The following is a 27,420-nucleotide window of genomic DNA, read 5'->3' as shown; positions in this document are numbered from 1 at the left end:
GCCGTCCGGGTCCAAAATTCTAGCTTTTCCAGCAGGTCCGGGTCAGGTCCTGTTTGACTGTCATCGGGTCTTTGGTCTATGTAACTACAGCTGATAGACCCGAGTGATCCTGAATGGATCCGACCAAGGATCTGCATAGCCTACAGCATATTTATTGCACGCTAATAAGGGGAATATAATGACAATAATATAAACGCTACATGCAAAAACAATTCTGAGTTACAGTTCATATAAGGGAATCAGTCAGTTGAAATAAGTCCATTAAGCCCTAATCTATGGATTTCACATGACTGGGCAGGGGTGCAGCCATGGGTGGGCCTGGGAGGGCATAGGCCCACCCACTGGGGAGAGGCCCAGACAATCAGAATGAGTTTTTCCCCACAAAAGGGCTTTAATACAGACAGAAATACTCTTCAGTTTTCTCAGACGATCCCGCAGGTAAAGAAGCCAGATATGGAGGTCCTGGGCTTTCGTGGTTACATGTAGTCTGCGTTTGTGAGTCCGGTTGGACGTACTGCTCAATCCTCTAAAACAACGTTGGAGGCGGCTTATGGTAGAGAAATAAACATTAAATTCTCTGGCAACAGTAATGGTGGACATTCCTGCAGTCAGCATGCCACTTGAGACCTCTGTGTCATTATGTTGTGTGACAAAACTGCACATTTTAGAGTGGCCTTTTATTGTCCCCAGCACAAGGTGCACCTGTGTAATGATCCTGCTGTTTAATCAGCTTGTGGATGGATTATCTTTGCAAAGGAGAAATGCTCACAAACAAGAATGTAAACAAATTTGTGCACAAAATTTGAGAGAAATAAGCTTTTTGTGCGTATGGAAAATTTCTTGGATCTTTTATTTCGACTTTACATGTTGCGTTTACATATTTTTTCAGTATATAAGGCCTAGTCAACATATAAAGATATATTTCTTAACCAAAAGAGCAACTTCGCTGATAAACATAAAAACAATTGTCACTCGGGTCCAATTGAAACGGACCGGTTAGGTTACGGGTTGGGTCTAGGTCTGGTTAATGTTGGGTTCATTCAGGTTTGGTTCTGATTGTTTTCGTAGCCGGGTCCCCCTTTCAGGGCCGAGTGGCGCATCTCAGTGCTAGAGGCGTCACTACAGACCCTGGTTCGATTCCAGGCTGTATCACAACCGGCTGTGATTGGGAGTCCCATAGGGTGGCGCACAATTGGCCCAGTGCCGTCCTGGTTAGGGTTTGGCTGGGGTAGGCCGTCATTGTAAATAAGAATTTGTTCTTAACTGACTTACCTACTTAAATGTTAAATAAAAACAAAAAATAAAATAAATACAAATATTGGGTCCATTCGGATCTCTTTCTGATTGTCCTCGGGTTCATTTGGATCCGGGTCTGGTGGTGATCGGGTCCATTTGGGTTCGAATCCAACTTTTTGAATCCAAAAAGACCTTTAGTGTGAGGTATCTGTACTGTACTGTTTGCTCTAGGAACCTGTGAACAGTGGGGGCAGGCACAAAGCTCGCATTGATAAACTTTGTTACTGAATAGTGTCATAGAGAAGGGGGAAAATTCCCCTGAATTAAGTCGAGCAACAACCCTTTTAACGGTTTTTAGCCTAATTCCTGCATTTGAGTTAAATAAACTTCAGTTAGATCGAAATAATAGCTCTGAAATCAGCCTAACAGCAGTAAGTCAGTATCAAATCAAATCAAATGTTATTTGTCACATGCGCCGCATTACCGTGAAATGCTTACTTTTCCAACAATGCAGTGTTAAAAGTAAGAAAGATTAGCCCCCCCCCCCCAAAAAAGGAAATAGTAACACAGTAAAATAACAATAATGAGGCTATATACAAGGAGTACCGGTACAGAGTCAATGTGCAGGGGTACGAGGTAGTTGAGGTAACTGTAGGTCGGGTTAAAAGTGACTAGGCAATCAGGATAGATAATAAACAGAGTAGCAGCAGTGTATGTGAAGAGTGTGTCTATGTGTGAGTGTGTGTACGTGTGCTGCTGTCCAATAGAGTGATTTGCGTATAAAGACTTTTTAAACCATGAATTAAATGTTGTGCAATGGTTGCATTGAATAAACTTTCAGTGTATTGTATGTGCCCCAGTCAAAGAAAACAGATTGCTCATTCACTTCTAACAATGGGTGGACTGGAGAACGCTTGGAAACAAGCTGGCATACATACTAGTGTCATTCAAATGAATGATATTGTAGCCATTCGTGGAAATGCTCCAAACCAAGGAGGTCCAATTAATATACTTTTCTAAAAGATACATTTATGAGCAAAACAGGCATGCAAACAGCATGGTAAACTCAGTGGAAGATAGATTTCAGCACATGTTTGTGTTCTATTTGGAAGCACCAATGGGGTAATTAGCTAGTCAGTGGTCACTAGAGCAATCTCTGTATCACAATGGTTGCTATTCTCTAGCTCAAAACAAAAACACAAAGTCCTAATTTGGCATGCTTGATAAATTCAGTCTGTAGAATGGCCAAAATATTCTCTTGTTGGGGTGGTGAGATAGTATGGAACCCTAGCAACACTCCAAAGCCTTAATACACACACACACACACACACACACACACACACACACACACACACACACACACACACACACACACACACACACACACACACACACACACGCAACCTGAAGCCGGGCTTGAGGTGGAATCCGAAAATTGGTTTATTACCACAGAATGGGCAATTGTAAACAATGCATATTTCTGGCATCTCAGAGCCCATTCAAGAAAAAAACCTCTTTGTAAATTAGCCTTTTTTCTACAGAGGGCACAGATGCACAGTATTTGTCTGACTAGAGCAGCTCTGGTAGGCAGAGGAGGCTGTGTTGACAGCCTGAGTTTACTCATGGAAAAAGCACACAATGTGAGTTCTGTTCAGTGACTGACTTTGGAAGCAAGTCAGCAGAGAACAAAGCTGTCTTAGTACAGCTGCCCTCCGTGGGCTTCTGGTCCGTCCTCAGGTTTTATACAGTTTGTCCGCAAAGGGACCCATCAGGCCTGTCTCTCTCTCACAAAAGCTGTGGAGGTCTGGCAATGTGCCCACTGGCGGTTGGGGCTGAAAACGTCTGCATTGTTCTCTTTAATAAAGAACTAAGTCTGAAAGGTGGCAAAAGCCACAGGGTCACAGGAGAGAGAAACATAGACATCTGAACCTCACACTCTAGTTAGAACAGTCAGGAGAGAGAGCAGCAGCAGCCCACCGTCCACACTCAAAAACACACACAGACCTCACAGCTCCTCGCTCTCTCACTCTCAGGCTAAATATTTGTGGCTGAAAAACGGGATCCTGGTGTCTCAGGCAGCAGAGCTGCAGCTGCAGGTCGAGTGCTCTCTTCTCTCAGAGTAGCTCAACACACCCTTCCCCATATTGTCAGATCTCCAATGAGATTGGCCCAGGGAAAGTAAGTGAGAGAGGCTGAGCTTTTATGATGCTGAAAGGGCTGAACAATGTCTGAGAAAAGGGGACTGATTCTTTTCAATGGGCCATTGTCTACAACAGAGCTGGCACAGAATGCATGGGAGTGGAAGGATGGCACAACTATGGTTCAAGTTGTATGAAACAGGAACAAACGGGCCATGAGGGGAGCTTCAAACAGAGTTAACGGTCTCTGGATCAGCCTTAGAAGACACTGAACATAAAACATGATTTGAGCTGCTACGCTCTGCAGCTGCCCAGTTTGTGGCAGTTAATGCTGTTGAGTTACGCAACAGTGTTGGCCATCTGCTCGTGTTTACTTACCGACGACCAGGAAAAGCAGAGGCTGGTGATGTGATCTGTGGCCAGGCTAGAGCTGGAGAGCTGGGGCAAGGGCTGGAGGGCAGAGATGGATCTGAGGCTGGCGGCAGGGGCTGGGGCTTGGGTTGGGGCAGGGCTTGAGGGACGGAGCACGGTAGGGCTCGAAGGGTTGGGGCTGGGGCGTGGGAAGAGTTGTGGTGTCTGGTGATCAGGGCTATAAGCTGACTGACTCGGAGCAGTGAGAGGAGACAGTGATCCCAACTCGCCTAGCGGAGACGCTCTTTGCCTGAACCGCCACACAAGCTGTGTTTTGTTTCCCCTCTGAAATTAATGCCATGAGACACACACACACACACACACACCCGCACACACACACGCACCCACACACAAACAACACACACACTTGGACATGAGCAGGCTCGCTGGGCGCGACAGGGGCTGTAGTTTCCGCAAATGACACACAAACACAGAGCGAGGAGAGATCTAGCACCCCTGCCAGCTACTGGCAGTCTGGAATGGCGAGTAATAGCAATACCACAAAGAGGCTGCAGCCAAGTAGAACTAACGATGCTTTCAGGAGAAGGACCCGGGCGGGAGGGAGTGTGGTGCTACAGGTGGGCCAACTCCGTAGTACCGAGTTTCATTTGTACCATGGCATCATGGTGGGCACGGCTCCCGTGTCTGACCCGCATCAACTCCACTTTCTCTCTTTTTCCTCCCTCCACTTCCTCCCTTTTAAAAAGTACTCATACGATTATACTAAACTTCAATACTGCCCCATTTTTACAAATGATGTATACAAACACTAGGAGCAGTTCCATACGAATAGAATTCTACAGTATTACATTGCATGTATTTAAGTATTGTGTTGTTGCAGTGGGGACAGTAACATTAGTACTCTCGAAAAATGATACTTTAAGGAAAATGGCTTTAAATATTTATTTATTTTTATGTTTAGCTCACATAATATAATTTAAACTTATGAATTAAGGTGTCTGTATTATAATACATGGGGCAATGTAGACATTAATAAATGCATTTCTATAGCTTCCAAAATACCAACATGGAGGAACGGTGGCTTCAAAACAGTGTGTCAGTCACCTAGTATATACAGTACCAGTCAAAAGTTTGGACACGCCTGCTCATTCAAGGTTTTTTCTACATTGTAGAATAACAGTGAAGACATCAAAACTATGAAATAACACAAATGGAATCATGTAGTAACCAAAAAAGTGTTAAACAAATCAAAATATATGTTACATTTGAGATTCTTCAAAGTACCCACCCTTTGCCTTGTTGACAGCTTTGCACACTCTTGACATTCTCTCAACCAGCTTCATGGGGAGGTACCGTGCCAGCCTGGAAGGTGCAGGGTTCTCAAGCTGAGGCGCGGAACATTTCAAGAACTTTGAAAGTTTCTTCAAGTGCAGTTGCAAAAACCCTCAAGCGCTATGATGAAACTGGCTCTCATGAGGACCTCCACAGGAAAGGATGACCCAGAGTTACCTCTGCTGCAGAGGATAAGCTCATTAGAGTTACCCGCCTCAGATTGCAGCCCAAATAAATGCTTCACAGAGTTCAAGTAACAGACATCTCAACATCAACTGTTCAGAGGAGGCTGCGTGAATCAGGCCTTCATGGTCAAATTGCTGCAAAGAAACCACTACTAAAGGACACGTGTTTCTTGGGCCAAGAAACACCAGCAATGGACATTAGACTGGTGGAAATCTGTCCTTGGTCTGATGAGTCCAAATTTTCGATTTTTGTTTCCAACCGCTGTGTCTTTGTGAGACGCAGAGTGGTTGAAGAGATGACCTCCGCATGTGTGGTTCCCACCATGAAGAATGGAGTAGGAGGTGTGATGATGTGGGGGTGCTTTGCTGGTGACACTGTCAGTGATTTATTTAGAATTCAAGGCACACTTAACCAGCATTGCTATCACAGCATTCTGCAGCGATACGCCATCCCATCTGGTTTGCGCTTAGTGGGACTATAATTTGTTTTTCAACAAGACAATGACCCAACACACCTCCAGGCTGCGTAAGCGCTATTTGACCAAGAAGGAGAGTGATGGAGTGCTGCATCAGATGACCTGGCCTCCACAATCCCCTGACCTCAACCAAATTGAGATGGTTTGGGATGAGTTGGACCCCAGAGTGAAGGAAAAGCAGCCAACAAGTTCTCAGCATATGGGGGAACTCCTTCAAGACTGTTGGAAAATTATTTCAGCTGAAGCTGGTTGAGAGAATGCCAAGAGTGTGCAAAGCTGTCATCAAGGCAAAGGGTGGCTACTTTGAAGAATCTAAAATCTAAAATATATTTAGATTTGTTTAATACTTTTTTGGTTACTACATGATTCCACATGTGTTATTTCATAGTTTTGACGTTTATACTATTATTCTACAATGTAGAAAATAGTAAAATAAAGAAAAACCCTTCAATGAGCAGGTGTGTCCAAACCTTGGACTGGTAGAGTATATAACTGCATTTCACCCATATTAACCTTCTGAGGTCAGCCATGAGGACCAGCCCATGGTTGGGAGTTTAAAGTTTAAAGTACATTGATGTAACGTGATATACAGTAGTTGTGCAAAACAACCCAACGGATTACATCCACCTTCCGTTTTCCCAGATCTGCTCTCTGTAGGCCATTACAATATTACATCATATGAGCAACATGAATCAAACCAAAGTATTAGTAGCTACAGAACATGTCCCTGTTCTGAAGGCCACATCGGGAAACTCCTTGTGCCCAGCAGCTTAAAGCCTTATCATTAATCAAAGTCATAAAAGCACACACCGGGCCGGAGAACTAAGCAGAGACACCAGGCCATTTTCTGCACTTGACACAAATAACTTGTTAAGATGGCTTCCTTGACTATCCCTAGCCAGCTCCCTATCTGGCTCCCTGGCCTGGCCTCCTTCTCTTCCACTAATCTGATCAATCCTCAGAGATTCTGTCTAATACTTCCTCCTTAGCGACACATGGTGCCTGTGTCAATGTCACCTCACAGCACCCATCATGACATTGACCGCCGTTTGAAGTCCAACAACGTGCGTCAGCATGCGGAAAGTACATATATAAAGAACCTTTACAGATACTAAGAGATGGCTGATGGTGATCAAGCGCTGCAGACAGTGAAGTAGCAAATTACGTTTGCGCCCCAAGTCTTCAAACAAACAGTAAACAGGAACACCAGTCAGGATGGTCGGCTCGCCTCAGAAGGCTACTCTACAATCTCAACATGAAGAGCCAGTCCCAAACCACTACCATGTGTAAATGTACAGACAGAGGATGCTATGTTCAAATACAGGGCTGAAAAAGTGCTTAAAGTACTGGCAATAATTTTGCTTTCTTCTTCAACTGTGTGTGAAGAGGGGTCGGAATCACTGTAAATCTCATGCAGCGAAACCAGAGCTTATATTATATTTAGACATCACACGCTAACGGACACATTCATACCGAGCTAAAGCACTACTTGGTGAGATGGGTAGGCCCACGGCCCCTCTAAAGTCCCTGCCGCTATGCTAGCAGGAGCACTGCAACCAGGGTTATTCATCATAAAAAAAGCACTGACGACAGACAGCAAGATCTCCACCGAGCCAGTCAGGCAAAACAAGTTAATTATGACTGCCCTGAACACACACACACACACACACACACACACACACACCCCCCCCCCCCCCCCCCCCCCCCCCCCCCCTAAACCCGTTACTTAATGAGCGGCTGTTGGAAGGGTGTGTGAGGAGTGGTGAAAACCCATAGGCTGCTAAAAAAATGTTGTTTACTGTTTTCAGTGTTGTCATTTCACGCTGTCGTCCTCTCTTGGCCGTCCTTGACAACAGGAAGTTGCGAAATGCAGCAGTCGACTAGTGTATATTTTTCATAGTGACACAGGAGAAGCTAATGACACTCTCTCTCTCAACAATACAATATGAGCACAGTTTCCCACATGTCTAGAGGGATTTACTGAACAAATTTGGCTTAGGAGAAATATCCAAATCCACAGCCAAGGGACTGTGAATGCTCTGCAACAACCCCAACATTTCTTTGTAGATCTAATAACCTCAGATAGGCCTCTATGGCACATCACCAGCTACACTACTACAGCTACACTGGCTGCTCTACCCCATACATCATTATATTATCAGGAATTATACAGATTTGCAACAACAGATTTTTGCCATTTCCCAACTGAATTATCCAATAAAAAAAAAAAGAATGAAAGTACAAACATAATCTGATGTGGCAAATCTAAAACAAACTTTTTAGTTCTGGATCTAGTCAAATCAAATCAAATTGTGTTTGTCACATGCGATGAATGGTGCCTGTGTAAACTTTACCTTGAAATGTTTGCTTACGAGCCCTTCCCAACGATGCAGAGTTAAAAAATTATAATAAAAATATGAATAAAAAACATGGAAATGTGCTCAGTACACTGACGTGAGTCCAGCCATCTGGCACAATGTGGCTGTATAGTATTATAAAGCAACTAATGATAACTAACACAGCGAGACAGAGAGAGTCTCTGAGTTCACTCACTGGCACTTTTTCAATGAGACCAATGTTCTTCATACGTACAGAGAGAGCTGCCATATTGGCTTTATGCATCTCTCTCACAGTTCTGTCAAAGTGGCGAAATAGAACCCACCTCAATAACAATTCTCACTTAGAAGTGCCAGTCAGAGAGTCAGCTACATGGATCCTTACACATGGCCTCTCTATGAACCACATTTAAACAAACAGCCCATAATAGTCACTCTGGTACCTGAGCTCTGTGGAGTTCCATCTTCCTCCTTACTCAGGGCTTTAACCCTGGACAGGGACAGCATTCAGCCAACACACTATACTGTTACACTTTACAGCCTGAACACTGTGTAAGCAGATTTATAACACTTCATATTTCCACAGTGCATTCTCCTCATAACATAACTTCTCTCTGCCTTTCTGTCTGTCTCAGTGTTGGCATGGAAAGGACTTTGAAATAGACTGACTGGTTGTCAACTACACCTCTGTGATTTTTCACAGGTTGTGCTGAGATCAACTCAAATAGAGATTGTGTAAAAGACAGCAATACAAGGATTTTGTAGGATAAAAAAGGTCAGATCTGTTTTGGAATCTGCATCTACATTTTGTTCACTGTATCTGCTACTACATCAGCCCACTTTCTGCAATATGACTTGAGCAGTTGTTGGTTAGTTTTGGGTTAGTTTTAGGTTAGTTCAAGGTTACCTGCGGCCTCCTGGCACTGGCTGCGGTTGATGTAGGCGAAGTGGTGGTAGCAGCTCTGGGACTCACACACACAGCCCTGTCCTGTCAGGTTGCACCCAGAAAACATGCAGGCTGGGTTGGAGGGGCCCACAAACTTCTCCCTGTGCCTGTCCCGGTGCTCATGTCTACGGCTCTCTAAAAGAAAGAGAAGAGGGGACAGGACATAGTTAGTCATCATGAGTCACTGACAATAGCACCACACAGATCCACACTGGGGCACCCTCATGCAAAGCCTGAGCTTGTGTGTCATCACTAAGATATGTTCCTAGCGTTAGTCACCAGCGTTCAACATCTGATACGGATTAGCAACGTTCAAAGGATTGCATTCTTTGCCCCTGACTGCTAGTTGCGGGAGATTCACCTGTCTTGCCGGCCCTCATGCAGGATTCCATGTCAGGGTAGGAGAAGGAGCCCAGGCAGGAGTGACGAGCGTCACACACACACATGGCCCCCGCTCTGTCACAGCCCGTCTGCAGGGGGCAGCGCTCATCCTCCAACCCAGCCTCCGGGCTGTCAGGCAGAACTGTGGAGAAGAGGAGACATGATATTAGAGGAGAGGAGAGAACAAGAAGAGAAGCATCATCAGAGTGATCCAGCACAGCGTAGTGGGGCCTGGGCTGCATCAGAGCGACCCGGCGCAGCATAGTGGGGCCTGGGCTGCATCAGAGCAACCCGGCGCAGCATAGTGGGGCCTGGGCTGCATCAGAGCAACCCGGCGCAGCATAGTGGGGCCTGGGCTGCATCAGAGCGACCCGGCGCAGCATAGTGGGCCTGGGCTGCATCAGAGCGACCCGGCGCAGCATAGTGGGGCCTGGGCTGCATCAGAGCGACCCGGCGCAGCATAGTGGGATCTGGGCTGCATCAGAGCGACCCGGCCCAGCATAGTGGGGCCTGGGCTGCATCAGAGCGACCCGGTGCAGCATAGTGGGGCATGGGCTGCATCAGAGCGACCCGGCGCAGCATAGTGGGGCCTGGGCTGCATCAGAGTGACCCGGCGCAGCATAGTGGGGCCTGGGCTGCATCAGAGCGACCCGGCGCAGCATAGTGGGACCTGGGCTGCATCAGAGCGACCCGGCGCAGCATAGTGGGGCCTGGGCTGCATCAGCCATCCCTCCCTGATCTATTCCTGCCCTACATATCGTGCCATAATACCGCTGTTGAGCTGATGTGTTTGCTTTTGTTCCACAGCGAAGGGCCCTCCCAGGGTTCCCCTCTGCTGGCTGTACTGATTCCTCCTCTGCTCTCTGTGTGCCACCACCTACACCATGGCCCATGCCAAACCATGTGATTAGTGTTTCCTTTTAAGGTTAAAAAAAAGTGCCTGTCCCTCATTTTAAGGTGAACCCTGTTATGCCAACTGAACTCTTATTTTAATACGGTGAGACTATTATTTTTTATTATTATTTACTACATAAGAAACATTGAACATCTGATAGTCAAATCATGGTGTAAAAGCAGGTGAGCTGGTTCTATTCTTTTTGGCCATTTTCTGGTGTTTTGTGGTGGAAAAATGAGTGGGTCGAGCATGACACGTCAACACTGTTACCCATAGATAGACAGGCTAGAAATAAAAAAAATTTAAAAAAATCCCTGTTGCACACAACAAGCTTCCAATCCCCCCGTCACAAGGGGATTTATGGATGATTTAAGATGAAATCGTCAACCCTGTTACGGTCAACCCTGTTACGGTCAACCATGTATTACGGTCAACCCCGTTACTTTATTTGTCACTTAATAGTCACTTACAGTAGTATTTTATTTATTTAACCTCTTGAGATGGGAAAACATGTTTTCATTAAGGTGAACATGTGCTCATCATGACAGAATGTTACAATTATGTGAAAGGAATAATTCACTAACCACAAGGGACTGATTTCGTGGAATGACCCAGCTCCTCCAGGCTGAGCTCTACACAAACACATCTAATGACAATGCTGGGTGGAGGGTGGAGGGGAGACAGGGCCCCTCTCACCATGTGGCTTAATTACCACCAAACCCCTGGGATCAGAAGACCCACCACGTCAGCTGCCGGGGCGAGCCCCCCTTTCTGCTCCTCAGGGACCCCCACAGGGTGGCTCTGTTCATGCCTGATGCAGTGCTGCCTGCCACAGAGTAAACAGGCTCAAACAGAACACGCCACAGCACAGTGCTCTGCTCCTCTCCTCTCCCTCCAACGGCTTAGCCCCTGGGCCTCAATCAACAACGTAAAGACTTGATTACTGCTTATCAAAATATGCTGGCTTCTCTCACAGACACATTTAGAACTGTTGTAGAAAATGAGTGCCTGAGCAGTGCGATGGCTATACTTTTCATTCTTTCCTTTCAGAAAGGGAGGCCTTGCTTTCATACTCTGCTATGGGCCAGGAGACAATGCAGTGATGATTCATTAAATATGATGGTGTATGAATGAAACATCTTGGCTGGCTTTGAAGAAAATACTTAAGAAAAATCACGTTGTTAATTTATTAATAAGAAACAGAGAATTGTGTTATTAGATGTTGAGGGAAAACAGGGATGAATTTCTAATCCTTTCAGAAGTGGTCCTTGAAGTAGAGCTCTCTGTATGTAGCCTATAGTGGTCACCCAGACTAACCCATGGCTCTCTCTGAGGTGTTCATTCTGGAGCTCGAAGTGTGAATGTGGCCAAACAGAATATTTTTCAGAGACTCTAAAAGTGATTATTTCCAGAGTTAAATATTGGGTGGCAGACAGTCATGGTCTCTATGAGCTAAACCAGATTAGACATTGGGGAGAGTAGAGGGGGGAGGATGAAGTACCCACTACCCATATTATCTTTGGCTTGGCCTTGAAATGTCATCTCATAGAAAACTCCTCTGTCTATCAGGCAGCCTGGGTAGACCAGCCAGCTGGTAGAGAGAAAGGACAAGCTGGCTTTTCAAACAGACCTCTACTGCCTCGCCAAAACTCTTCTTCATTTCCTGTCACTTTTAAATGATCCACACCTCCAACTTTTTTCTATCTCTGGACTTTTCTGTGCTTAGGAGAGTATTTGTACGTGGCAGTCATTGACACTGGGTGTCTGAGTCTGTGGGATGTTTCAGGAGTAGGAGGCAGGAGGTAGACAAAGCATAATGAGAGGATGGGGGGGGGGGTGAACCTTTAATTACTGTAGCTAATGATTAGGTTGACCCTCAGCTGGCCTGGCCTGGTCCTGCTCTGACTCTGGCCAGGGCTTGGATCACAGCTGGGTCTCTGGGGGAGTCCTCTCAGCCATGGAGACTGCTTGTCTTGGCATCTGGAGCTGCGATGGGAAAGTTGACCTCTGAGACCCTGTGGCTGATAGTGGGCTAAAAAGGAAGTCTTTGAAATATTAGATAATGCTAGAGGAAGAGGGAAGTGGACAGCATGTGAAGAAGTACTGGACAAGACGCAGTGTCCAGTCTGTGCTCTTGAGGACAGACATTCTGTGAGGTGGTATGTAAGTGCTCTGGAGAAGGTGGGAGCTTTGAAGAGAGAAGAGGGGGCACTAACACAGTGAGACAGCTAAAACAAAAACACCCTGGCCAAACATTGATATCACTCAAGTGGTGCAATACCCTTTGGGGGTGAAGTTAGTTATCTACATGTTTGGATTCACAGGCAACTTTCCCTAATCACAGCTGTCATAACAATAAACAACCACTTTATTGTTAAATGTGCAACCAGAGGGGAAAAAAACTCTAGACCACCTTCACTCCACACACAGAGATGCATAAAAAGCTCTCCCTCGCCCTCCATTTGGCAAATCTGACCATAACTCTATACTCCTGATTCCTGCTTACAAGCCAAAACTAAAGCAGGAAGTACCAGTGACTCGCTCAATAAGGAAGTGGTCAGATGACACGGATGCTAAGCTACAGGACTGCTTTGCTAGCACAGACTGGAATATGTTCCGGGATTCTTCCGTTGGCATTGAGGAGTACACCACATCAGTCACTGGCTTCATTAATAAGTGCATCGATGACATCGTCCCCACAGTGACGGTACGTACATACCCCAACCAGAAGCCATGGATTACAGGCAACATCCGCACTGAGCTAAAGGGCTCCCGCTATGCCCTCTGACGAACCATCAAACATGCAAAGCGACAATACAGGACAAAGATTGAATCGTACTACACCGGCTCCGACGCTCGTTGGATGTGGCAGGGCTTCAAACCATTACGGACTACAAATGGAAGCACAGCCGCAAGCTGCTCAGTGACACAAGCCTACCAGACGGGCTAAATAACTTCTATGCTCGCTTCGAGGCAAGCAACACTGAAGCATGCATGAGAGCATCAGCTGTTCCGGATGACTGTGTGATCACGCTCTCCATAGCCGATGTGAGTAAGACCTTTAAACAGGTCAACATTCACAATGCTACAGGGCCAGACGGATTACCAGGATGTGTACTCCGAGCATGCGCTGACCAACTGGCAAGTGTCTTCACTGACATTTTCAACCTGTCCCTCACGAGTCTGTAATACCAACATGTTTCAAGCAGACCACTATAGTCCCTGTGCCCAAGAACACCAAGGTAACCTGCCTAAATGACTACCGACCCGTAGCACTCACGTTCGTAGCCATGAAGTGCTTTGAAAGGAGGGTCAAGTCTCACATCAACACCATTATCCCAGAAACCCTAGACCCACTCGAATTTGCATACCGACCCCAACAGATCCACAGATGATGCAATCTCTATTGCACTCCACACTGCCCTTTCCCACCTGGACAAAAGGAACACCTATGTGAGAATGCTATTCATTGAGTACAGCTCAGCTGGGACTAAACACCTGCCTCTGCAACTGGATCCTGGACTTCCTGACGGGCCGCCCCCAGGTGGTAAGGGTAGGTAACAACACATCTGCCACGCTGATCCTCAACACGGGGGCCCCTCAGTGGTGCATCCTTAGTCCCCTCCTGTACTCCCTGTTCACCCATGACTGCTTGGCAAAGCATGACTCTAACGCCATCATTAAGTTTGCCGACGACACAACAGACCTACAGACCTGATCACCAACAACGATGAGACATCCTATAGGGAGGAGGTCAGAGAACTGGCAGTGTGGTGCCAGGATAACAACCTCTCTCTCAACGTGATCAAGACAAAAAAGATAATGTGGACTATAGGAAAAGGAGGACCGAGCACGCCCCCATTCTCATCGACGGGGCTGTAGTGGAGCAGGTTGAAAGCTTCAAGTTCCTTGGTGTCCACATAACCAACAAATTATCATGGTCCAAACACACCAAGACAGTCGTGAAGAGTGCACGACAATGCCTATTCCCCCTCAGATGACTGAAAAGATTTGGCATGGGTCCTCAGATCCTCCAAAATTATTCAGCTGCACCATTGAGAGCATCCTGACTGGTTGCATCACTGCTTGGTATGGCAGCTGCTCGGCATCCGACCGTAACGGACTACAGAGAGTTGTGCGTGCGGCCCAGTACATCACTGGGGCCAAGCTTCGTGCCATCCAGGACCTCTATACCAGGCGGTGTCAGAGGAAGGCCCTAAAAATTGCCAAAGACTCCAGCCATACTAGTCATAGACTGTTCTCTCTGCTACCGCACGGCAAGCGGTACCGGAGTGCCAAGTCTAGGTCCAAAAGGCATCTTAACAGCTTCTACCTCCAAGCCCTAAGTCACCTGAACAGCTAATCAAATGGCTACGCAGACTATTTGCATTGTCCCCCCATCCCACACCCATTTTTACGCTGCTGCTACTCTCTGTTTATTATCCTTGCATAGTCACTTTACCTTACCTTTACCTTTACTTTACTTTACCTTTACCTCTAATTTTATTGTTGCTCCTTAATTATTAGCTATTTTTCCATTTTTCTTCTTCATTATTATTATTTTTTGACTTCAGTTTATTTCAGTAATTACTTTCTTAAAACTGCATTGTTGGTTAAGGGCTTGTAAGTAAGCATTTCACTGTAAGGTCTGGACTGGCCTGTTGTATTCGGCGCATGTGACAAATACAATTTGATTTGATTTGATTTTAAGTTGAAAACTGTCCTTCAAAATGACTGCACTTAATAGACAGTATGCAAATCCAGTCCAAACGTCGTCATAAGCTTACACTTACTGGATATTTTGCATTCTGTTCAATGTCAATTGTACCAAATATTTTCTCATTGACTGTACACGTTTGTCTACTACAGACATCACATGAATACTTGGTCTACTTCCTTCGACCTCCATCACTCTTCCATATTGACCACCCAGAACAAGGAGCAGAGAGAGAAGCAGGGATCAGAGAGCGGAAACATTTACCCCCTACTCCTGATTGCGACCCAATCACTTTAATACCCTACCCCTGGCATGGGAGGGAAATCCCGGATCAACCCGGGCCCTGTGAGGTGTTTATTTACCCGCACCCAGCCAACTCTGCTGGGGGGCCACGTGCATGTGCTGGGGCCCACCGCTAAGGGACCAGAGGCACGACTCAATCATGGAAGCCATTCATTTGAACCCATTCAAAGTTGTTAATTTGACAGAGGAAGTAGCTGGGGGTATGAAAGGGGATTAAGGCCTCTGAGCACAACCTTAACTAAAGCCCAATCAGGGACACTGTCTCCTGGGACACCCTAGGGTCAGAGACCCCCGGACCTCCAGACCCCACAGCGTGATGATGGAGGGCAGGGTCATGTAGATCCGGCCCCAACGTGGGACTGCTTTCCCTCACCTCTGCTAATGTCAGTCCCATGCAATCCCTTTATTTCAGTCTGGATAGAGACCAGGTGAGGGACTGATTGGCAGGGTGTTTGATGTGATCCTGACCATGCCCCATGCCCACCTCTCTCAGGGGGAAACTCCTGTCCTCCCTCACCAACTGTGTAAAGAGCTAATCTTGGCATGTATGGTGATGGATGGGTAGCCTAGAGGCCCTATAAGAGATTTAGAGAGCCAGCCTCTGGAGTATAATCTTCCTGGGAACCAGGGATATCATGTGCACAACAGCTTTATAGACTGTTAGTATACAACTGGTATAGGACATGGGTCTAATAGGAGGGAAGGCAGGGACACTACAGTGTGATTCATGGTAAGGTCATTCAGATAAATCTGCCAATTTTGCCTTGACCCCAAGGGAGCCCTCAGAGCCACATCACAGGCCCACTGATTGTGCAGCCACATCACAGCAAAACACTTTCTACAAGGACTGCCAATCTGTTTCAGGATCAAATTAAGACAGAGTACTTGAAGTGTACATGCACAGTTACAGTCAACATATTTCCCATTGTTAAGCCGCCCATGCTTTTTAAATATTCATTATTGTTTAATCTCAATTCAATGACTTTTTAGAGATGTCAGGTTGGGCTCTGGCAGTAAAGTCTGCACTCTAGTAAGACTGACGTGGAGGCATGCTGCCAAAGCTGTTGCCAAACCTATTGTCATGCCTGCAAGCGAAGAGAGCTGGAGTTTAAATGGGGAAAGTGAACAGTCTATCTAACATGAGATGTCCTCTGTTGGCAGTCAAGAGCTACTTAAACCTTGAAATCTGGTCCAACCAACCCACTGAGAACAGAGACAATGTTAACACAGCACAGTCAATAGAATCATGAACTGGCCTGCACACTGTAGTGTAGCCAAGCCAAATGACAGTAATCACTTACTACGGAGATGAAACGTTTATGCCCTGAGCTGAGAGTGATCTTGGTGAACAATCGTGTTGTTGGAACCTCAAAGCCAAACCTCCTATTCTTCCATCAATCAATAAGAAATGATTTCCTAGTAGCCTTACTATAAAATAAAGATGTTTGTACCACTCTAGGTTATGCTGAACAATCGTGTTGTTGGAACCTCAAAGCCAAACCTCCTATTCTTCCATCAATCAATAAGAAATGATTTCCTAGTAGCCTTACTATAAAATAAAGATGTTTTTACCACTCTAGGTTATGCTCACATTTCAGAATGGGAAACAATACCAACATTTAATTGGGACTACTTTATTCAAAAAGTGATAAAAGTCTTATTTTAGGCTACCCACCTTTACAAACTCCTATATCAGGGAGCGTTGCAGCTCCCGTTTGGCTGACAGCCGCGCAGGTTAGTCCTAAGGCGCAGTAGCCTAGTTCCCAGTCCTCGCCGCCGCACGGCTCCCACTCCAGCCGGCTACACTGGTCGCAGCATCCGCACGGGTCCTTGGCTAGAGTCCGGCCGCTCTCGCAGGCTTTCGGCGGACACGTCCGGATATCACAGGGCTTACATTCATGAGCCATCAACACACGCACCAGAATTGAGAAATGCAAGAATGTGACCAAACACTTACTGAACATATTTCAAAGCTGATGATGAGTCCAACAAGTTCGGTACGTTAAAAATGTTAGCAGACTATTTTCTTCTGTCAAGTGAATCGCCACATGAAATCCGCGAGGTCCGTTGGATGTTATTCCAGAATGTAAAAGTTGCCGTTGAAAAATGAATAAAAAAAGTTGTTGGTGCCTGCGCTGTCAGTACATTCACTACAACAGACTAGGCAGTATACAGCCCAGTCTACAATAGCCTACCGTGGAAAAGTGAACGGATGCTGCAGGTCTGGTCTCTCCGGTAGAAGAGATGCCAATAGGTATGTGTACTTTCAGTGTCGTTTCAATTAAAATAATATTATGCTACTTTCACGCCGCGATCTACGACATCCACTGCGCGCGTGTGTCTGTCTTCTGCGTTTGGAGAGGAGTGAGGATGCCCTAACACCAAAACACGGGGATGCAATCTGAGACCCAAATTGACATTACAGGCACATAGAAATGAGCAGCACCCCTTCCTCTTGACTGACATGGACGCCACCCAGTCACAAGTAGCGAACGGAGGGAGGATTTGAATTTAGATATCCCCTAATCGTTCGGCTGGTCCTCTCATTTTGTTACGCAATAGGTATGTATTCTCAATATAACCTTGACAGTCCGGTTGAACATAATGTTCTTTCCACTTTTACTTTTCTTTTATACTTTTTAACTTAATGACAAATGCATAGTTGCATTTTTTTTAAATCACATTTTCATTTAGAACATGCTGTTTTCTATTTTAATATATTTTCAATTCAATTGAGGATTATGGTAAATGCTCATTGTAACTGATTTTGAAATATGAAATTGATTATTATGCTTGTATGCAATTCAACATATACATGTTTTTCAATCAGTAGGCTGCACACTAGGGCATCTCAAGAAGCATGTAGACCAGCATTCAGGTGTGATCTCAGTTACACACAAACACAAAAACATGCTGGGCACATTGCTTAATTCGTGGAATAGAATTAATATCTGCACACTTGACATCATTCAATCCCAATAACTCCAGTTGTTGGCCCATGTCAAAGTATAATTTGCCTATCCAATAGCCCTTGTCCACTTCAGAGAGCTGTTAATAAGAAAGGCTCAGCCACATCTTGAGTTCTCTCTGCCCATAGAAAGACAGTGCAGTGACCAGTGGAGACCTAAAGTAGTGGTGCCAATGACCAGTGGACATCTTGGTCAGGTCTATATGAGGTACGTCATATTGTGCCACTTACAATACTGTTTACAAAGTAGCCTACAACATCCCCTGTTAGCTGTTTAGCTTGCCAGTATTAAGACATGTTGGCTATAGGCCCTAGTCATGTGTATTGTCTTGAGATGTTCAGCAAAACTTAGCTACCGTTAAAGATAACTCCTTAAGACTGGACATTCGGTGCTTTTTTGAAACATGGTGGGTCTCTTGAGAGTCCACTGCTGTAGCTCAGAGCTCAGAGTGGGGTCCCTGATGGCTGATGGGGCCCCCGGCTTCATGTCATACAGTCAGGGTACTGGACTCAATGATTCTCACACAGAGGACAGGCCGCTTTCACTTAGCCAGAGTTGTTTTTATTCACGTTGTTTATGATATGACGACATATCAGATATTGGTCCAGAAAAGGTCTTGTAACATACAATATTTCTACATTTGTTTATGTTCCTTGTCGGCAAAGCACCACAGTTTATTGAATCTTTTTCAGCTCACTATGACTCCTGGTGGTAGTCTGTTTTGGGTCTATGTTTCTCTGCTTATGCTCATGAACTGAAAACAGTGCTACTCACTAAAACTCAACAACTGTTAAGACATAATCTACTGGGGTTCAATACTGGATTTGGTAAAGGATAAATGAGTCCTTGTGCACCGATATGCTCTCTTTTCAATGGAATTTTCAATGGAATGGAACCTAACCTGTATAAAAATTATTCATATATACAGCTCTGGAAAAAATTAAGAGACCACTGCAAAATTATCAAATTCTCTGGTTTTACTATTTATAGGTATGTGTTTGGGTAAAACGAGCATTTTTGTTTAATTCTATAAACTACTGACAACATTTCTCCCAAATTCCAAATAGAAATATTGTCATTTACAGCATTTATTTGCAGAAAATGACAACTGGTCTAAATAACAAAAAAGATGCAGTGTTGTCAGACCTCGAAAATGTCTAAGAAAATAAGTTCATATTCATTTTTAAACAACACAATACTAATGTTTTAACTTAGGAAGAGTTCAGAAATCAATATTTGCTGGAATAACCCTGACTTTCAATCACAGCGTTCATGCGTCTTGGCATGTTCTCCACCAGTCTTTCCTATTGATGTTGGGTGACTTTATGCCACTCCTTTGTTTGATGGCTTGTGACCATCCATCTTCCTCTTGATATCAGTCCAGAGGTTTTCAATGGGGTTCAGGTCTGGAGATTGGGCTGGCCGTTACATGGTCTTGATCTAGTGGTCCTCCATCCACACCTTGATTGACCTGGCTGTGTGGCATTGTCCTGCTGGAGAAACCAATCCTCAGAGTTGGGGAACATTGTCAATGCAGAAGGAAGCAAGTTTTCTTCCAGGACAACCTTGTACGTGGCTTGATTCATGTGTCCTTCACAAAGACAAATCTGCCCGATTCCAGCCTTTCTGAAGCAACCCCAGATCATCACTGATCCTCCACCAAATTTCACAGTGGGTGCGAGACACTGTGGCTTGTAGGCCTCTCCAGGTCTCGCACCCACTGTTAAATTTGTCATCAAGCATTATCCCACCATCATTAATCAGCTAGATTCAGACATTGTGTGGTGTGTGTATTAAGGCGTCCGCATGCTACCCAACCGAAACAGTTCGGAATTGTTTGCATATATTATGACGACATTTTGTGACGTTTTTGTTCGTTTTGGACTTCGGTGAGGGTTGCTTCCGGCGGTTTGGGCATGGAGGTAAGCCGAAGTTTGTAGCCAAAGTCTACGCACCTTTGTCCATGATTGCTCAACAGTAAAGCTTCTTCAATAAAGTCTTTGTTGTCATTCAACAAGAGATGACTCGTTTCCATGCACATTTTTTCATAGAAAAATACTGCCCCAAACATCTCAAAAACGTCAAAATGAATGACAGATTTCTTGTATTATTTTAGGCTGCTGTCCCAAACACGTTATTTTTACCCCCCTCAGCCCTTGCGCTAGCCACTTTCCCTTAGAGGAATCCCTGTCGAAACCAGATGCAGTTTGATTGCTATCTTAAGTGGAGGTCCAATTCACTAACGTTACCCCCTCGGTCCTCGATTTAGCTTAAGGGAGCGAGTGAAGAACTTTGATCACTTGTGGGGTGGCTGCGAAGTGTCAAATTGAATCAATATTGCTGCATTTTCGGCATGTCAGACACAATTCGTTTTCAAAAAAAAAATATGTAGATGACATTCATTTTAGCATTGGCAAATTGGCTTAGTTTTGTAGTGGGGACCCTATAAAACGTAGCTAGCTTTATAATTATTTGGGGGGGGGAATTCTGAAATGTATTGTAATAAATGACCAAACTATAAAACTAGCTAGCCAGCTATGGGTAACTGTAGCTAGCTAGCTACCTGACAGGAGTGCTAGCTAGCTGCGTTAGCTTGCTAGGTACATTAATAGCTTTAGGTTGGTTGTTTTTAAGATCAATTTCAAGATTTCCACCAAGGACGTTGCCTCTCAGATCATCACTCTCCCTCACTTGGTCAAGCGACATTTAAGGTAAACTCGGATGTGACGATGTAAAACGTCATTCAAGGGCTGAGGGTTTAGGGCCGAGGGCTGTCTTTGAATTTGGACTGCAGCCTTAGATTCATTCGGACTATTTTGAAGTGTATACTGACTACGATGTATCAAAATGGACAAACAGTACTATTGCCGCTTTTTTCTCGTTTTTCAAGCGAAGGCCTTTTAAAGGATTATGCGGCCACTCTGAAATGTCATTCCGCGAGGGACTATGTAATAAAGGTCGTCTCAAATCCTGAAATTGAGATCCAAACAGAATTGGATCCGTCAAATTCCTACCTGAGCCCGACAGGATCTGGTCATTAAAACTAAAAATGTATATACGCAGAGTATACATGACATAGACTGACCAGGTGAATCCAGGTGAAAGCTATGATCCCTTACTGATGTCACCTGTTAAATCCATTTCAATCAGTGTAGATGTTAAAGAAGGATTTTTAAGCCTTGAGACATTTGAGACATGGATTGTTCATGTGTTCCATTCAGAGGGTGTGCCTTTGAATGGGGTATAGTAGTAGGTGCCAGGCCCACTGGTTTGCGCACTGGTAGAAACTCCAAATACAGTTGTGCCAAGCTTGTAGCGTCATACCCCAGAAGACTCGAGGCTGTAATCACTGCCAAAGGTGCTTCAACAAGTAAAGGGTTTGAACACTAATGTAAATGTGATATTTCCACTTTTTAAAAACCTGTTTTGGCTTTTTCATTTTGGGGTATTGCGTGTAGATTGATGAGGGGAAAAAAAGATTTAATACATTTTAGAATAAGGTTGTAACGTAACAAAACGTGGAAAAAGTAAAGGGGTCTGAATACATTCCGAAGGCACTGTATCTGGCCATGTGGCACAACACTACCATGTCTAAGACAGAAAACCTCTTGATGTCTGTTGACACACGAGTCAGTTTGCTAACAGCGGCCTTAGTCCATTCAGAAGTTGTTTGTACCGTAACAGCAACATGTACACACCACAGTATGTATCCCGCTGTGCACTACTGTATGTGGCACAGAGAGTCCTCATCCTCCCTCACAGCCCCACTCTGTTCTGTTAACCCTCTCTGGAGTTAGCAGGTAGTGAAACCCACCGGTTAAAGCAGGGAGAATGACAGTGGGTCGATGAGATAATGAGCTAGTCTTAAAAACACTTGGGTTTGCTTTCTTACTGTCTGGCAGTGAACTTTAACATGCATTTTCGGGTTGTATCTGAAATAATTGATTTGTGGTCTACAGTTTAGTATTTTCAAAATGACATACGTGTCATTTTGAGGCAGAACATTATGAGGTTTTCAGAAATATATCTTTTTTTCAGGTCATTATCATCACGTGTCAGACTGAGAGCAGCGAATAATTAATGAACTTTTGTCTGTAACCTAGTATTCTGTAGGCCTATTATTTTACTGTGCAACATTCAAATCTAGCTCATTATATAGTTTTGATAAACTGTTTTGAAAAACATCGATTTTTACTAAAGGTAGGCTATTGCCTATTTGACCAGTAAGCTTCCTACTGAAGGATGGAGTCTACCATCTGCATTCCTGTGTCATTTCAAACAGTTGGGATTTGTAGGTCTAGGTTAAAAGCCTATTTCCGCTATGACAACACTACTATAATTGGATGTAGAGCATTTAGAGGTTTTCAGAGATCTGTTCACTTTGTTTCTGTTGACCATATTTTTGTTGACCAACTAGTACATTGAATAAATAAAACAATAAATGAAATAGCTCAGGTCTTGAAATTATGAGCAACCTTTTCCTCCTCCGTATCTACATTGTGCATAAATGAAGCCCATACAGACGATTTGCCTGTTGGTTTTTCTACACTGTACGCTCTTTAATTCAGTTTCTTTTTCACATCAGCAAAGAACAACTCAATGTTTCAGAAACGCACTTCATATATTCTAGGCTATCACTCTTTTCCTCTGCGTCCTTCACCTCTCCCACAACAAGTAGCCTATTTTACCCCAGCGCAAAGTGGCTCGTTTTAATATATGCCGTTTTGTCACAAAATTATATTATGACACATTTGGTTTGATGAGCAATCCTTTAAGAGAATAACATGTAAAGGTGTGAAATTGTGAAATGACTTTGTTTTTGTCGGTATTTCACATATTTTCACACAGATCCGAGGTCAGTATTTACTGATCCCATACAAGTTCACATGCTCCTGTTTTTTCTCCAAACGGCCCTCAGGTGAAGTAGGGACTAGCATCATCTGCCCCTGTTGGGCTGGCATGTCACATTTGTTTGTGTAGGTGTTAAACGTTAGGTGTGAGTGCAAGTGAGTTGAAAAGGTAAAAGGTTAGGCTGTGTTTGTTTCCTTGCAGTGGTAGATTGATGCTCTGTGTGTAGGCACAGCTGCTGTGGGCAGGACAGAGGCACAGACCCAGCTCCCTGTAGTGTCAACAACAGATGACAAAAGCCTTATGTGAACCATGAGGTAAGATCCTGAGGAAGAGGCGTCTTGATCTTCTAAACAGCATTGGGGAGATGGGGAAAACAAGGCAAGGGAGAAGGGGTAATAGTCATTAGCTGGCTTATACTATATTTATAATATATAGTATACTATTATACATAGTGCCTTATAAAGCTTGCTATAAATATGAATAACAGTCAGACACACAGAGAGTGTTGCCGTGGAGTAGTGTAATGATAGAGGACACGTTAGTAGCCATCTAATGCCATACCAAATGATTTTACTATTATGGTAAACATCCAATAACACCTCCTTCATGTGCAACATCTGCCGTGGGCAACAGGTTCCAACACAAACACTGCATCCAGGAAACCAGCCTCCAGCATGCATAATCAGCTCTCGCTAGACAACCCTGTTCTTGTTTCCCTAACCCTCCTTCCCTCCTCCCTCCTCCCTCCATCCCTCCTTACATCTCCTCTCAAACGGACCGACTGCTGGTTGCTGGTCGCCCGCTGCTCTCCAACGACAGATCGGAGACAGAGGTTAGTTTCCATTCACTCGTAAAGATCCAGCCTCCCGAGAGGTACAATTACCTATTTGCTCGGGATCAGCTTTTAACTAGGTCCAGCTGGCTACGCAAAGGCCACTCATCTTTCCCTATCGTCCAGCAGGGTTTTTCTTTGGCAGGGTGGAGGAACACCAAAGCTCAGGGAACACTACTCTCTCTCTCTCTCTCTCTCTCTCTCTCTCTCTCTCTCTCTCCTCTCTCTCTCTCCTCTCTCTCTCTCTCTCTCTACACATGCAGTGTGAGCTACTAATCAGATCTGGCTTTGTCTGGAACAACAGCATAGAGCCCACAGCTCCTGGAAGGGAAAGCTGTGGTATTTCAAGAGCAAATCATTAGGAATCATTTGTCTGTCAGAACCTCAGTGATTGGGAACAAGCCGAGTGTGACATACAGAGTTCAATGTCATTATACCCACTCTGATAAAGCCAGTTGGCCTCAGTCTGATACAAGGCCTGCTTGAAACCTTTGTTGTCTCTGACCTCAAGCAACTCATTTTGACTTTTTAAATGAAATGTTATCTTTGTACAGAGCTCTTTGTAACTTAGAGGTGATGTTTCAAAAGTTGTGTGCTTGTTTGTGTGTACATGTACTGTACATTTCTGAGTCCCAGGGCAGGGAGCAGAGAGCTGGTGGGTTACCATACATTCTCAGTTCCTCAATGTGCTGGTGGACTGACTCATGGGCTAAGGAGCACCAGGGGGGCTGCTGCTGTTACTAACTCCCCCAATCTGCACCCCCAACCTGCAGCGTGTCCATCACTCCCCCCCATGACCCCAGGGTGCAGACACAGAGACCCTGGTTGTCTCATCATCCCATACATGAGGAGGCCTACAGTACAGCTGGAGGGGGTTATTAGGGTGGGGCCACGTTTGAGGGGCTGCCACAGACCCACAGTACAGGACCCATGGTGACGCAGCAAGCCCCCTCCATGGCCACAGGCTATGTGTTACAGCCTAGAGGGCTATGTGTTGAGTGTGTATGTAGTGGGCAGCGTGCGGCACACCTGATTACAGGCCTGAGGATGTAAGGAGGGATATAAGGGCCTGCTATCGCACACGCTATGCTTATCAGGGAACGTATAGCACTGAGCTGGGCCTCAAGGCCATGGTGATGGCAATGCAAACATAGTGACAGTTGAAAGAATTTTCCAGCCGTTCACATGTCTATAATGAATAGCTGTGGAGATACGGAGCTTTTGGTACTGCAGTACAGTAAGTAACAGAACATGCTGAATGGCCCCGCTTAAACACAAGCAATGTTAGTTAGGTCATCTGTTTCTTATACACTCATCGCCTACTCACTCAAAAGAGAGAAAACATGAATATGAGAAGGAATGATAATGAGCCTAAACAACGTTTCTTTAGCTTTTGATGGCATGGCATGTGGCAGAAAGTTGATGAATACAACACAACACTTAGTTTTGCCCGCCTCTGACATCTGTACAGCATATTGAGGTAATAACAAACATGGGTTATTACTTTCCTTTTCCATAATTATTATCCAGAGGGACTTTCAATTCTCACTATACACCCTTCATTTGTTGGGGCCTCTGTGGAGAAACTGAGGAAACCCCAGTTGTGTAGTGGTGCCTGGAGAAGTGGGTATACTCTAATTGTTCTCCAAAATGTTCCAAATATTCTTTGCCCACCCGGCAAAGGAAAGGCGCCCTGTGTGAAAAATTCTATGAGAAACAGTGACATACACTGAATGACCTAAAATGATGAATCCCATATTGGTCTTTTACAGTCAGGTCAATCCAAGCTGTACTGTGCAGTAGGCTAATAGTAGGGCTTCTGTTGAAACAGATAAACTGAGTCAGAAATTCACAGGTTTTAGATTTTCCCAATTTCTTTTCAGGTTTCATTCTCAAAGTCACATTTTTTTATGGTCCATAACAATGCTTAAACCACATCAGGAGACCACTTTTGAGGTCTGGGGAAAATCTAAGAAATTTGAATTTTTGAGAGTAGTTACCCTTTAATTAAAGTGTGCAGGCAAATGAGATGGAGTTTGCAAAATAAATGGCCACTGGATGATCAAATAATCATGATATCACCCTGACAGGTAGAAATAGGCTACATTGTAGCTAGTTAACCATAATATTGAACACAAATATAAACACGACATGCAACAATTTCAACAATTTCAACAATTTTACTGAATTAAAGTTCATATATGAAAATCAGTTAATTGAAATTAATTACTTAGGCCCTAATCTATGGATTTCACATGACTGGGCAGGGTGCAGCCATGGGTGGGCCTGGGAGGGCATAGGCCCACCAATCAGAATGAGGTTTTACACACAAAAGGGCTTTATTACAGACAGAAATATTCCTCATTTTCATCAGCTGTCCGGTTGGCTGGTCTCAGATGATCCCGCAGGTGAAGAAGCCGAATGTGGAGGTCCTGGGCTGGCGTGGTTACACGTGGTCTGCAGTTGTGAGACCGGTTGGACGTACTGCCAAATTCTCTAAAACGACATTGGAGGCGGCTTATGGTAGAGAAATTAAAATGTAATTTTCTGGCAACACGTCTGGTGGACATTCCTGCAGTCAGCATGCCACTTGCATGCTCCGTTAAAATTTGAGACATATGTGTCATTGTATTGTGTGACAAAACTGCACATTTTAGAGTGGCCTTTTATTGTCTGTGTAATGATCATGCTAGTTTAATTAGCTTATTTAATCAGCTGTCAGGTGGATGGATTATCTTGGCAAAGGAGAAATCCTCACTAACAGGGATGTAAACATATTTGTGCACAAAATTTGAGAGAAAAAAGCTTTTTGTGCATATGGAACATTTCTGGGATTTTTTTATTTCAGCTCATGTAACATGCGTTTATATTTTTGTTCAGTATAATAAAGAAGGTTTTTGGGAAAGCGGCTAGGCTTATCATTAGCATCGTCCATTTTTTTCCAGTTCCTTAATTATTTTAAAGCTGGACATTTTATTTGATATTATGAGGCATGTCTTACCTTGCTTCAAAGTAGCCTATAGACAAAATCCTAACATAGAAACGTGGAGGCAATTATTTTGATTAACTTGCTCCTGTTCTATTGGTTTTCTTTAAACTTTCCTTCATTGTCTTGCTGCTAAAAGCATTATACTAATCATATTAGCAACCCATGACAGTTGTTGCATCTTTAAATCCCCCCTCCTTCTTACAGATATTTCCATCTCTGTCCATGAAACCACCTGTATGTGCAGTGCGCATTTAGAACATCCACGTGTAGGCGTACTGCGGTGTGTACGTGTGAAGAAATAATATTTGATCAAACTTTTAAGGTAAACATTTCGATCCGTTCCATCCGTTCCATACTTAGCACTACACCACTGGGAAACCAACGGAAGTGTCCAACTTCACAACTCACCAGGTTCAGAGTGGAGGGTCCAAACACTGGAGGCATATCTCCTTTTCTCTCTCT

The 27,420-nt window shown here is 44.5% G+C and overlaps 1 protein-coding gene across 2 annotated transcripts in view; it reads right to left on the bottom strand.

Annotated features, from left to right (window-relative positions):
• The window catches only part of LOC106610846 (cysteine-rich motor neuron 1 protein), a 51,506-nt gene extending 33,765 nt beyond the window's left edge, over positions 1-17,741 (bottom strand). Inside the window, exons 1-3 of one of the 2 annotated variants that reach the window (XM_014210476.3) lie at positions 16,993-17,741; positions 9,383-9,544; positions 8,983-9,156 (exon numbers count right to left, since the gene is read on the bottom strand). In XM_014210476.3, the coding sequence (XP_014065951.1) occupies positions 8,983-9,156; positions 9,383-9,544; positions 16,993-17,281 (625 nt within the window). In that variant the 5' untranslated portion in view covers positions 17,282-17,741. The remainder of the gene's footprint in view (positions 1-8,982; positions 9,157-9,382; positions 9,545-16,992) is intronic. The other variant, XM_014210477.3, reaches the window with a different exon arrangement.
• Positions 17,742-27,420: the final 9,679 nt, after the last annotated feature.

This window comes from Salmo salar, chromosome 09 (genome assembly GCF_965601325.2).
Source record: "Salmo salar chromosome 09, fSalSal1, whole genome shotgun sequence".
NCBI classification, from domain to species: domain Eukaryota; kingdom Metazoa; phylum Chordata; class Actinopteri; order Salmoniformes; family Salmonidae; genus Salmo; species Salmo salar.
Note: the sequence above shows the minus strand (reverse complement) of the source record. Positions and strands in the feature narration are given on the sequence as shown.